Here is a 14,256-nt window from a genome sequence, read left to right as displayed (position 1 = left end):
TTTAAAAGATATCAGGCGCTGGCCAATATCTTGGCTATCTTAGACCATCTCTGAATTGGGTCCGAGTGGCTATGAATTGAAACAACATAGTTCGAACCTTGCTCCAACAGGTATCATTGTCTACACCAACAAATGGGGTTATCTTGATTTATAAATCAAGTCATTGGAGTTAGATTCGGCAATGTTTTCATGCAGCTTGTTACCAGTTACGACCCAGAATTTCCATATCATGGTTGGCACTCCACAGTGCACACACCAATACGCACAACATCCTTGTCTCGGACAGAAATCAGGCCAGTCCACTCATCACGTGGGCCTCCTATAAAACAAGCAAGCAGCTAAGAAATGACCGCAGGTACACATCTAACCCACACAGAGACAAGACTAGCCTGATTTTTGGGCCATGCATGTTTGCTTTCTCATCCAATGATCTTCAAGGCTTGTGCAACCCATTGACGGACCACACCTTGAAGATTATTAGGTGAGAAAGAAAAGAGAGATCCATTCATCAGGTGGCCAAACCATAAAAGAAAATGTACAGCCAATGGTATGCGTGTGGCCCACCTAAATACCGGACCCATATGGCAATCTTTTATCAATACCAAATATACTCTACCTCTCCAAAAAAAAAAAACAAAAAACAAAAACAAAAGCAACAACAAAAGCCTACTATAATCCAGAAAACGTTATACAAAGGTTAATCCCAACAGTACAGCAGGTAACTGTACCTTCATTAGAAACAGACTTCTCTAGACTTTTTCTTCTTCTTCTTCCTTTTTTTTTTTTTGACTAAATGCGGCCATCCCACAGGCACACCACCGCCACGTTACCTCCTTTCAACAGACTTTCCACATCTTTTGGGGGGTTCAAGCCAAGATTGTTAGCACGCTCCCATCGTTCCATTCTACTAAGTCCAAGGCATGGCCCATAAGCCATGTTCATGTCAAACTGTCGCAATACCTCCTCGTGCTTGTCATAATCACCTACCAACAGTAGCTAAAAAGCTTCAGTTGAGATATCAGAAAACAGGAGTGCAAAGGAAATGAACTGTCCTTGATAACAAATATATATTTTTCAGTTGGATATATATATATATATATATATATATATATATATATATATATATATATATATATATATATATATATATATATATTTCAAGATTGAATAAACACCATGACACACGAGAGTGTGAGAGAGAGAGAGATGTTGATTGGTGCTTTTTGGTTTTTCTTTTTTGCATTTACTGCATACGCATTGACATCCAACATGACTTCAGAACCAAGGTTTCATATGCATCAACATCCAACAGGATTTCAGAACCAACGTTTAAAGCATCGTCTGTATCTTCCCAAAAAGCACAATACGGGGCACTACAGGCCGTATCAGTGGTGAATGATATGATCATGATACACCGATTTAAAACCTTGTTCAGAACTGAAGAACAGTTTGCGTGGCTAAAACTTGTATTTTGCAACATGCCTGTTTTCTCAGGGTGACTTCTAAGACATGAATGTAAATAAAGGATTTCAAAATCCATATGAGCCCTTATCCTTCAAGCTGTCCAGCATCATTTGAACTATTTTTTACCATTATGACAAGATGGCTTAAGAATTGGGATAGCAACGGTACCACAGACAACTGATTTGCTTATACGTTCCAACTATTTGATAGTAGTTACAGACTTACAGTATAAATTTTCCTTTAGCTGCCTCTACTTGATAGAACCCATGCATTGTTATTGTGGGAAAAGACAGATGGGTGTTGCTCTCAAGGAATCAAAGTGGAAAGGATGCACCATCACCAAATTACAAGTAAGATCTGGCTTGTGATTTAGGGTGGGAATAATAGAAAAGCAGAAGTGTGCTGCTGACTGTGGATTCTGTTCCACACCTCACGAAACATGTATCATCTGGGAATATGCCCAAATGCACCATATGAAGAAAGAATAGCAAAGGGTGACACTTAGGAGATGAACAAATGCAATCATTGAATAATGTCTGTATTCTTGAATTCTTTTTATAGATTACATTTAATGAAGGTAGGGCAAGTGTTAAAATTTCATGTTCCTTAGTTCCATTTCAAGACTGGTGAGAAATCCAGCTCATATTCATTTTTTAACCATAGCAAATCATACTAATTTATGTGCATGCTCATAGATCTGCTTTCATCACATCCCTAAGTACCCTTTCAAGACTGGTGAGAAATCCAGCTCATATTCATTTTTTTAACCATAGCAAATCATACTAATTTATGTGCATGCTCATAGATCTGCTTTCATCACATCCATTTCCATATGAAGAAAGGGATAATGAGACCTAATTTATCAATAACATAATAATGGAAACTGGCCAACATTGTTGAAGCATAAAAAAGAAATGGTTAAAGTAAGCCATAAAAAGATGTGGGTTTTGCTGAAGTCCCCACCCAAACCATCTGAATGACATGGGATGCCCAATCCTGACCCTATGAATGAGGCCAATTTGTTACAAACATTTGTTTTTTTATGTGCCCTAGATTGCATGATTAGAATCATCAAACAAATGTGCTACTTTGGAATCATAAGCAATACAAAGTGGGATGTATCAGATACATGGTTCAAGATAATGATTGGACCTTCACTGAATCTTGCCAGTCCATTTTCCATGCTATTGATCATCTGATTAAGATCATCCAATTGGCACGACTTTTGTACCATGCCTTGTCGCTAGTTGTATAAAAGAATGGATGGTTCAAATTGACGATTGGGCATCCCACATGTTACTTAAAAGGTTTGGGCACATTACTAACGTCCCCACAACATTGGCAAAGCCCAAAAAACAATATATACTTCCATATACTACTGATGATGATGAAATGCAAGTGTGAGAAAATTCACAACTACGTTGTTTGTGGTTGAAGACAGAGAAAGAAAATGGACTTCTAGTAGTAGAAATTGTGTTGATACTTGAAATTGTAAATCCAATGATTGCACAAGGAACGAAGAAAACAAAATGTGTTTGGTTGTCATAAAAGCACTTCACATTTTAAGTCACACATGCATGATTTTTTTTATGCATACATGGAATGCAAACTAGCACTCAACTCCAGCCTAGAACCACCATTCTGACATGGTATTGAAAAAACACAAGATTCTTCCACATAATAGACCACTTCTAAATGAAAATGTTTCAAACCCAACTACAAAAGCTGTTTAACAGAAACACACCATGTGGCATCATAGCGAACATAAACACATACCCACTTATGGCGCAAAATGCCACCCTTCTTATTATTTTAGCTTATAGGAGCATAAGCTTTTAAAAAATATATAATAAAAAAATAAGAATTAAAAACTCAAACATTTATAAGGCTAGACTATGCTAATAGTTGTGCATGAAGTTGTGGTCATTCATCCACTGTATATGTTACGCATGCAAAGCAATCCTGACTCTCCAAATCAGGAAACACATTGTGGATGAATCACAGCCTAAGACTCGCACCAATCCAATAATCTTGAGCATCTTATTTTACCTGATGAAATTTGAACCAATTACCACTTTATTTTCCCTATCCATTTGATTTGACGCCACAACACGCAAAGGTTACCACTGTCACTGTCATGTAACAGCCGTTACATGACCTCTTTGGGATACCATGGTTGGGACTATTCAAAGTGTAATTTTCAGGCTGTGCTCCACACACAATGGACCAACAATGACAATCCTGAACATCTTATTTCACCCATTGGACTTTTTTTTTTTTTTTTTTTGAAAGACAGTCCCAGACATCTGATTTTACCCATTGGACTTTGGATCTGCCACCATTTAAAGTTTCACCATCCATTTGTAATTCATGAATTGAACGGCCAAGACCCTTTGATAAGTGTGATTTTCGGGGCAATGTCCCATGCATATGGACCCAACAACGCATACTGCTCTGTTAACAATTCACTGCCATTTAAAGGAAATGGTGGTGAACTATCACCACAACTTGGCTGAGAATTTATAAAACTGAGATTTATATATTTCATAAGCCGACCCCAATCAGTTGGGATGAGGCTTAAATGATGGTGATGATTTTATATTTCATAAGGGCCCGTTTGGATTCATTGAAATGTAAATTCATGAAACGTTGTTTCCATGAAAACGGCTTTTCTATTATTTGTTTTTGTAAATTTCCTGAAAACACGGTTTTCATTTCTCTCCATTACCTGAAAAATGTCCCCTTTTTAATTTCCTTGCCCCATACTTAAGAAACGTTATTTCTAAGAAAATGAGTTAAAGAAGGAATGGTCCCTCCCTTACGAAGTGGCCCACACAGTAAACACGGGTGCCTCTACCTATCTTCTAAGTGCCCCACATGTGCAACCATCCGTCTTCAAGTGCCGCACATGTGGCCCCACATGGCAACAGGTGTTGCCATCCATCTCAAAGTGCCATACATGTGTCACATTGCAACTTATGACACTGCCCATCTTTTAGTGCTCCACGTGTCAATGTGCGAAACACCCCAATGTGCGACCTTCATCTTCAAATGCCCCACATGCAAATGCCCAACATGCTACAAGTGCCACATCCATCTTAGACAACCATACATGTGCCAACGTGCTCATATGCAAAATGTGCCACCACCCATCTTCAAGTGTCCCATGTGTCAATGTGCCACATGTGCCACCCTCATATTGAACCACTCTACTTGTACAAATGTACCACATGTGCCACCCTCATATTGAACCACTCTACTTGTACAAATGTACCACATGTGCCACCCTCATATTGAACCACTCTACATGTACAAATGTACCACATGTGCCACTGTCCATCTTTAAATGCTCCGCATGTGCCATACATGCCACCATGCCACGTGTGCTGCCATCCATCTTAAAGCAGCCCTCGTGTGCCAATGTGCCACACATGACAATGTGATTCAAACAAGAAATTCCTTTCTTTGTTTCTTTGTTTCTTTTTTTTCTTTTTCTTTTTTTTTACTTTTTCTTTTTCTTTTTTTTTCAAACAAGAGAGAGAGAGAGAGAGAGAGAGAGAGAGAGAGAGAGAGTTTTACAGAAACCCTTGGATGATAATAGTCTGAATGACACACACACACACACACACACACACGCATGAATATGTAGAGGTGACTCCAGTGGTACCGTCAAGGGCCCAAAAATCAGCTTCGATTAATAACAAAGCACAGGGAACAAGGTGGGATAGGGCGTCCACCCTTGATTCTCACCAGGTCGGACCTGAGGTGCGGAACATCCTGATTTTTCTCCAGACCATTCATCCAGGGCAGATGAAGGGTCTGGACGGCCTGTATTCTGTATACAGGACACAGCCCCCCAACGTAAATCAAGGGTAGGCATCCCCTCTCAACTTGTCGCTTGTGCTGTGGCCCGTTTGAGTTTCCGCTTGGGCTAATTTTTGGGTCTTTAGTGATAACGTGAGGCGACCCATCTGATGAACGGGCCGGATGCCGTGAATACATCATGTGTGTGATTATGAGAGATGGAAGCAGATGGCAAGGAAGCAAGAGAGAGACCTTGAAGATCGAAGGAGTGAGAGACGAGGGCCGGTGACTGAACTGGGTCCGAACCCAAGCTCACGCCTGCTTTGGCGGCCTTCGATCTTGATGATTTCTTGCTCGCTGATGCTTTCCCGCTCTTCCTCTGCCTGTAGAAACCCTTGATATCTCCAGAAGCCATCTCTCTCTCTCTCTCTCTCTCTCTCTCTCTCTAATTTCAAATTTTGATTGCGTTTGGGGACATTACCCTGTTTGTAAGGTATAAATAGTGAGAAGGCTCGCCCTTTCTGCCTCACAACCTGATGATCCTCGCCGTTCATCCACAGAGTCCGACTGCCACACAACCCTGTTTGAATGAGCGTCGACCATTAAAAACTTTTTGGGGGCATAAAAGTTTTGGATCAAGCTGATTTTTGTTTTTTTCCCCATCATCTAGGCCTGTATGACCTAATCAACAGATTAGATGTCAAATAAATAGTACAGTGGGCCTTGGAAGGATTTTAATGATGGATATCCAATCAATATTGTTTTCCTGTGGTGTGGTCAACCTTAGATTTATATCCCTCTCGTTTTTGGGATAAAGCATTAAAATGATCTTTAAAAATGGATGAACGGAATAGATGAAACACATACATTATGATGGAGCCCACAGAGCACCGACCATCAGCCACGGACTGGTGGCAGGGGGAGTAGCCAATCCGTTTCCACCTATGATGGGATCCTCCAGATGAGCGGTAAGGATCATCAGTATCAGACTGGCAGAAGCATAATCGAGGAGGGATATCCCTCTTTCTGGACGCGGATTCGCTACTGAACTCAACAGTAGCGAGTATCGCTACTTCTGAAGTGACGTCATCACTTTCTGTGGGCCCCACCATGATGTATGTGTTGTATCCGTACCGTTCATCCATTTGGAGAGATTATTTTAGGGAATTAGCAAGAGAATGATGTATGTGTGGTATCCGTACCGTTCATCCATCTGGAGAGATTATTTTAGGGAATTAGAAAAAGAATGAGACAGATCCAAATCTCATGTGGACCCCAACGCAGAAAACAGTGGGGATTGAATGCCTACCATTAAAAACTTCTTTGGGCAGTTTTTGATCAAGCTGATATTTTTGTTTTTACTTATTCCATGTCTGTCTTAACAGGTTCAATCTCAAATAAACGTCATGTTGACTTAGGACACGTGTCAGTTCTGAGACCAGACATCTACCATTTGTTCTACGCAGAGCTTAAAAACACTCAAGCTGTATGAGCCCCACCATGTTGTGTATGTGAAATCCACTCCATCCATCAGGTGAGAACTTTCATTCTCACCGTACACACAGAAAATCAGTCAGATAAAAAAGAAATCGCGAGGGCCTCATCAATGGGATAATGTAAAATTGTACATTAAAATTCTTTAAGTTCACAAGAGATTTGGATCACGTTGATTTTTATATGTTCCATTCAATCCACACCTGATGAAAAAGGTTCTATGACAGATACAGACCTAAGTAGACCCACAGACAAACCTATGGACTCATCAGATCTCTGGCTCTTCTCCTGACCATCCACTTTGGAGCAACATATGAGATCAGATGAAAAACCGATGATTTGTGGTGGAGCAAGCTTCTTATACCCTTGCCCTTCATAATCTTAACCCACTATTCTTAGTTACTCTTCACTCTTTTAGATATCCACTAGCATGTTGGGATCTTTTGTTCCCGGTGATTTTGGGTGGTGGGCCGTAGCTAAATCAAAGTGGGGCGTAGTATTCCACGATCCAGACCATTGATCAGGTAGGCTCGTGATGGATGGCCCAAGCCTCAGGAAAAAATAAAAAAAAATAAAAATTCACCGATGGACAGTCTTAACCATTTTATCAGTAGCCCGCAAAACAGACGGTTTAACTAATGAGATTTTGGAGAAACGCTCCTAAATCATCCGCTTGTACATGCATGTACTTTTGCGGTCTTCCTGGTCAGTGGTCCCACCCACCTCTGTGGATCCGGGAATCCGCCCAAGCCGCGCCCCTCTACTATGATCCAGCCTCAGTTGGACGGGACACGGATTCCCTGCAAAACCCTTCTGCCACCGGAAGCTAGGTAGGGGTCACCCTAATGTTTAAAGGAAATCTACTCCGTTCATCCGTTTTTTTAGATCATGATATATAAGCCAAGCTAAAAAATTATGCAAATCTAAAACTCAAATGAGACACACAATTTGAAAACGTGGGTAGATAAATGCCCATCATTAAAACCTTCACCACCATGATGTTTATATTCCATCTGTACCGTTCACAAGATCATTCCTACTATGAAGAACTGAGGATACAAAAGTTAACCTGATTGAAAACTTTTGTAACTCTACAAGGTTTCAACAGTGGAAGTGCAATCCATTTATTGCAAGCGGCTCACTTGAGTTTCGGATTTGTATCATTTTTTTTTTGGAAAAAGCCCATGTCCTACAATGATTTTGGAAAAACAAATAAACATGTTAGATTTCTCACAAACATCACGGTGGGCCCCATCTAGCTTCCAATAAGATTTGCAGGAAATCTACTTCCAGTGGTGACCCTAGCATAACGTGGCTAAATGGTGACTGGACTCTATGGAGCCCAGTGTGATGTATGTGTTTTATCTTTCAAATTATTTTTTTTTCCGGCTCATTGTAGCCCGCACAAAATCGAAGTATACTCAAAGAAACCACACCACAGGAAACAATGGGAATAATGATCTCCACCGTTGAAACGTTCCTAGGACCTCAAATGATGTCTATTTGTCATCCAACTTGATCCAATAGCCTCAAAAACTTTTCAACAATAGGCATTCAATCCCCACTGGTGTGGTCCACCTGAGCATTGGATATGATTCAATTTTGGGCTCGTGTTCTGAAATGAGTTGTCAAAATGGATGAAAGGCCTAGATAAAATACATACGTCATGGTGGGCCCAACAGAGTCTAGACATCACGTCGCTAGGGACATTATCTTATTTGTGATGGTAAAGACTATATGAACGGCTTAAAGCATTGGGCCATCTCAACACCTGGGCTGCGGTGGCGACAGTGGCCCCCTGGTACAGTGTTGTAGAGAGGAAGACTGAACAGGAAGAGCCGTGGGAACACCGTGCTGTGTGTGACATCCACTCACTCCGTAATTTTGTGTAAGCTGGTGTTAAGATGTGGGCTAAAAAATGAGATCGGTCCATATGGGAGCGGATTAGGTGAGTCCCCGGATCTACTGATGTGGGTGGGACCCTTGATTGTGAGTCCTACTGTAATGTATGTAACTACATGCACGCCGTCCATCCGAATTGAAAGCTCATTCTAAGGCATGATCCAAATCTCAGGTGGACCATTACACAAGAAACAGTGGTAATTGACCATTAAAAACGTCCGGTAGCCACTTAAGTTTTGGATAAGGTGATATTTGTGTGGTCTCTTCATCCAGATCTTTGTGACCTTATCAACAGGTAGAATGACAAGTAAACATTCCTGTAGCCCCGTAAAGTTTTTAATGGTGGGTAATGGTGGGGATTCAATCACTATTAGTTCTTGTTCTTGTGGCATGGTTTACATAAGATTTGGATCCACTTCATTTTTGGGATCATGCCCTAAAATGGGCTTTCAAACATTTGGATTGTGGATTTAAGGCACATACATTACTGTGAGCCCCACAGTCAAAGGTCCCACCCACCTCGGTTGATCCCGGGTCTCACCTAATTCGATCCTGGTCCAGATCTCATGTGGGTCATATCATCGGAAAAGATGGGTGAGGAAACTAACATTGCTTCATCCTTGTGGTAATCACCTTATGAACGAATTGGATGGGATGTTTGTTGTCAAATGTCTTGAATCTAGGATGCTCGACTCAAAGTCCAGTGTGCTTCTTATTTGGGTGTCTGGGGCACTCGACCAATCGAGGCCTCGGCTTGACCAGTCGAGGTTACGAAGATTCTTGCGCGGATCTGTTGCGAACTGCGTAAATTTGAAGCGGTTTCGTAAGGGTGCGAAAGGGAAGTTGTCTAAACTATAAATAAGGATTCCTATGGCTATTCTAAGTATATTCTAAGGCTTTCTAAAGGAGTTCGAAGGGTTCCTAAAAGGATTTTAGTGTTTTTAAAGAGTGTAGCAAGGGTGAGATTCGAGGTTGTTCAAATCAGGTAAGTTTTTCTCTCTTGTAATTCTATTTTATAGTGGATTTCTGTCGTTTTGTGCTGCTGTTTTTTCCCGCAAAGATTTTCCATGTTAAATCTTTGTGTTCTCCTGTGTGTGCTTGGTGTCATTGGATTGCTATCCTAGATCTACATCTGTGTAATTCCGCAGGCACAAATCCCCAATAAGTGGTATCAGAGCAATCGTTGGGGCACAGATATGAATCTGAGGGATTAGTAATAATGGCAAGCACTAGGTATGATATTGAAAAGTACTCAGGGAAAATTAATTTTAAGTTATGGAAGATCAAGATGATGAGTTCCTTAATTAAGCAAGGCGATGATCTTGAGGAGCGGAAGTTTACTATGACTGATGATGAATGAAATACTTTTGATAAGAAGGCATTATCATCGATCCGTTTATGTCTCATAGATGAGGTTATCTACAATGTCATGAGGGAGAAAACTGCGGCTAAGTTATGGGCGAAGTTAGAGGATGTATATACCAAAAAATCCTCTGAAAATCACCTACACTTGAAGTGACAGTGGTATAACTTCAAGGTGGCAGAGGGTGGAGATTTGGAGGCTCATATCAGCAACTTTAATAAATTGGTTTGCAAATTGCTAGATACGGAGGAAGTAATGAAAGATGAAGAATAAGTATGTATGTTGCTGAATTTTCTTCTGGTGTCTTATGAGTTATTTAAGAACACAATGTGCTCCACGAATAAAATCCTGAGTATCGACACCGTTATCTCAGTCCTTCAAGGGAAGGCTATGAAAAAGTTTAACATCGACATGGGAATACCTTCTAATGATTGGTTACAATGGGTAGGAATTCTGAACAAAGTACAAATTCTTCAAGTTCTAGATCCAAATCCAATGGCAAGGGCAGGGGAAAGGTAAAATGTTGAAACTGTGGGAAGAAAGGACATGTGAAGAAGGATTGTGAAAATCTTAAATCGAAGAGAGAAGATTCTGAGGCTTCGTACAAGGAGGCCAACGCTGCCACATTAGATGGATCGAGTAGATGTGATGGTGATGTTTTGTCCGTATCATTGCTCAGACGCTCATACGATGATCGTAAGGATGAGTGGATGTTAGACACAGGGGCATCTTTTCACATGACTCCTCATCAGAGTTGATTCACCAGCTACAGGGAGTGCAATGGTGTACAGGTATTTATGGGCAATGACATTGCCTGTAATGTTATGGCTATTGGTACGGTGCGCATCAAGATGTTTGATGGGGTGGAGCGTACCTTGACTGATGTCAGGCACGTTCCTAATTTGAAGTAATCTGATTTCTCTTGGTGTACTTGAGGTAATGGGCTGCGAGTTCACAGGTATTGATGGTGCTCTTACGGAATCTAAGGAAGCACGGATAATCATGAAAGCACAACGATTCAGTAACATGTACAGGTTAATCGAGAGCACTTTAAAAGGTGGAGTTACAATGGTTGTAGTGGATTCCACCTCTGGACGTGTGTGGCATGTTGGGCATGGTCACATGAGCGGGCAGGATAGGAAGGCTGAGACGCATAGACAGGGATACAAATCAGGTGGAGCATCCACCTGTGAGAAGAATCACACGGCATGATCGCAGGATATCGGTGAGGTACATGGACGACTCCAATATCGCATGAGGATTCGTCTTCTAGTATGATGGCTCTAGGTGAGTCTGATGCTGAGAAGTGGAAGGTAACTATGAGTGATATGATGAACTCGTTGTACCAGACCGACATATGGGAGCTGGTGGAGCTTCCAGTGGGCCAGAAAGCGGTTGGATGCAGGTGGATCTTCAAGAAGATACAACATAGATACAGAGCGAGGTTGGTAGCGAAGGGTTATGCTCAAAGAGAAGGGATCAGCTTCTCAGAGATATTCACGTCGACGGTATAGTAGGTGTCTATTAGATCCGTGATTGGCGTTGGTTGGCCAATGAACTGGAAGGATGGATGTAAAGTCTGCACTTCTGTAAGGGAAAGTGAAGAGCAGATTTACATGAAGCAACCAGAGCGGCTCGAAGTTAAAAGGGCTAAGAAAAAAGTTTGCAGGAGGTCGTGGTTCGACCTGTCGCCTAGGCAGTGGTTTGATTCCTTCATGGAGAGTTAGGAATTGATGACATGTAAATCGTCAAATTATGACATGTCTAAAATCAATGTACTGAAGACTCGATTAAGTGGGACATTCAAGATGAATGATCGGGGGATGCAAAGATAGTTCTCGGCATTGAAACTGAAAGAGGAGTAAGCTTTGGTTATCTCAGGTAAAATACCTTGTGTAGGTATTGATCAAGGAGGTGACGGACCATGAAAAGTCGGAGAGCGTTCACTACGTGTCTCTCTTCAAAATTTTCTCAGAACATGTCCCAAAACATATGAGGAAAAATAGGATATCTCATGAGCCTTATTCAAATGCGGTTGACAGTGTATGTCATGGTCTTCATTAAACCAGTTATTTCACAGGCCATCAACGTTGTGAGCAAATATCCCGGCAAGCAATATTGGGTAGCGGTGAGATGGTAAGAAGACTACGTCTTTCCTTTTGAGAAGACATGAGCAAAGGAGGTTAGGCACGTGGATTTTGATCCGGCAGACATACTCGCCTAGATCGTTCCTGCAGAGAAATTCAAGTTCTGTATAACTTCTCTGGGCTTGCCGATGGTGAAAAAATAAGACAGAGTGTGCACAAGAAGTTATGATGTAGAGATAAGAGAATAGATCAGAGAGCTACATAGTTGCAGATTAAAGATATGGTGGAGATTGTTGTCAGATGTCTTGAATCTGGGATGCTCGACCGGTCAAGTGGACTGCTCAACCGGTCAAGGGAGCTGCTCGACTAGTTGAGCACCACTTGACTTAAAGTCCAGCGTGCTTCTTATTTGGGTGTCCGGGGCACTCGACCGGTCGAGGGGGTCCCTCGACCAGTTGAGGACTCGGCTCGATTAGTCAAGGTTACGCAGATTCTTGTACGGATTTGGTGCAGACTGCGTAAATTTAAGACAGTTTTGCAAGGGTGCGAAAGGAAAGTTGTCTAAACTATAAATAGGGGTTCCTAGGGTTATTCTAAGTAGATTTTAAGGCTTCCTAAAGGAGTTTCCAAGGGTTCCTAAAAAGGGTTTTAGGGTTTCTAAAGGGTGTAGCAAGGGTGAGATTTGAGGTTGTTCGAATCGGGTAAGTTCCTCTCTCTTGTAATTTCTATTTCATAGTGGATTTCTGTCGCATTGTGCCGTGGTTTTTTCCCTCAAGGGTTTTCCATGTTAAATCTTTATGTTCTCTTGTGTGTGCTTAGTGCCATTGAATTGCTATCCTAGATCTAGATCTGTGTGATTCTGCAGGCACAAATCCCCAACAGATGTATCATCATCGTGCGTCTTAGGAAGTTTCGAATGGTGGGCTTCTGCGTTAACACACCAACGCGTGGAGAAAGAGGAGATTATTGACTTTTTCTTAATCATAGCCCTTAGCCCTTATACTTAAGGCATAAAATAAATATTATCAAGTGAAGTGTTACATACGTATTCGATGTGCTTCGATAAGCAAAAAAGCACTAGTTTTTTAATTTGAATTTAAATAAGTAAAAATTATTAAAAAAAATATTAAAAAATGTAAATAGAGAAAATAGTAAGTTTCAACTTAAAAACTCTAATTTTATTCCAAAAACAATTGAATTTTGCAAAGTCATTTAGGAACCAATGAATATTAGGTAGTTAGCCAAGGCATAAAGCTTGTCAGTAGCTTTCCAATGACATGCTACACACGACGTGAATAATAGTTGCAAAGACATGATGGACGGAAAAGATGTTGCACACAGCACTGTGGGCCCCATGGATCAACTTTGGGCGTCAATGAAGGGGAATTACTGCATACTCTAGCTTACAGTGATGCTTAATACACGAGCATTCAGAAATTGTACACACATTAATTTAAATTAAACTGACTAGATTATGGGACTCATTGTCTCTAAGTCAAAGTTAGAAAATCAGACTGGTAGCGCAACCCAACCTCTGATTTGTGGACAATTGTGTACAAATATGCACTGATGGACCTCCTTTCGTGGAAATCAGAGAGTGAATCTTCACCTTGTTCAGTGTACAAGAGAGGTTATGGCCATGCACCCCAAATGCATTGTGGAATATCACAGCATTTGCATTTTCAAGTGCAGTGAATGAAGGGGATTATAAATAGTGTAGATGGCCCAGTTCATTTCTTCAATGCATCAGTGTGGGAGATTGTAAGTGAGAATTGGAGGAAACCAAACCGCTTCTGTGGGTTGGCAGCAACGGTTTTGTTTCCTCCAATATCTCACATTCAATCAAACTTCAACTTTCCAAACTTCTAAAATGAGCATTGCTAGCTTTTATTTCTATTCTTGGGCTAGTGCCGTGCTTCGTTCGGGCCATCATTTCATTCCATGCATGTGGGGCCCAAAACTTGGCGATCCAGATTGTTCGTCCAGTGGTCACACCAGAAACTTCCATCACTGGATCACTTAGGTAGTCATCTTAACAGCTAGTTTTGAAGATGGTTCGATCCCCGTTTCATGGGTTCCCTGTCGGGTAGGTCTCAGCAAATGTCACACTTTCTCGCCAATGGCTATAAACATGGATGAACT

The 14,256-nt window shown here is 41.2% G+C and overlaps 1 protein-coding gene across 1 annotated transcript; it reads right to left on the bottom strand.

Annotated features, from left to right (window-relative positions):
• Positions 1-649: 649 nt before the first annotated feature.
• On the bottom strand, positions 650-5,745 carry LOC131233928 (uncharacterized). The gene is made up of 2 exons (XM_058230792.1): positions 5,521-5,745; positions 650-983 (listed from the first exon to the last, which is right to left on the bottom strand). Exons 1-2 carry the CDS (start codon positions 5,681-5,683, stop codon positions 790-792), a joined length of 357 nt encoding a protein of 118 aa, XP_058086775.1. The 5' UTR covers positions 5,684-5,745; the 3' UTR covers positions 650-789.
• Positions 5,746-14,256: the final 8,511 nt, after the last annotated feature.

The sequence above is a fragment of the Magnolia sinica genome, chromosome 18, assembly GCF_029962835.1.
Source record: "Magnolia sinica isolate HGM2019 chromosome 18, MsV1, whole genome shotgun sequence".
NCBI lineage: Eukaryota > Viridiplantae > Streptophyta > Magnoliopsida > Magnoliales > Magnoliaceae > Magnolia > Magnolia sinica.
This window is presented reverse-complemented; position numbering and strand designations above follow the sequence as displayed.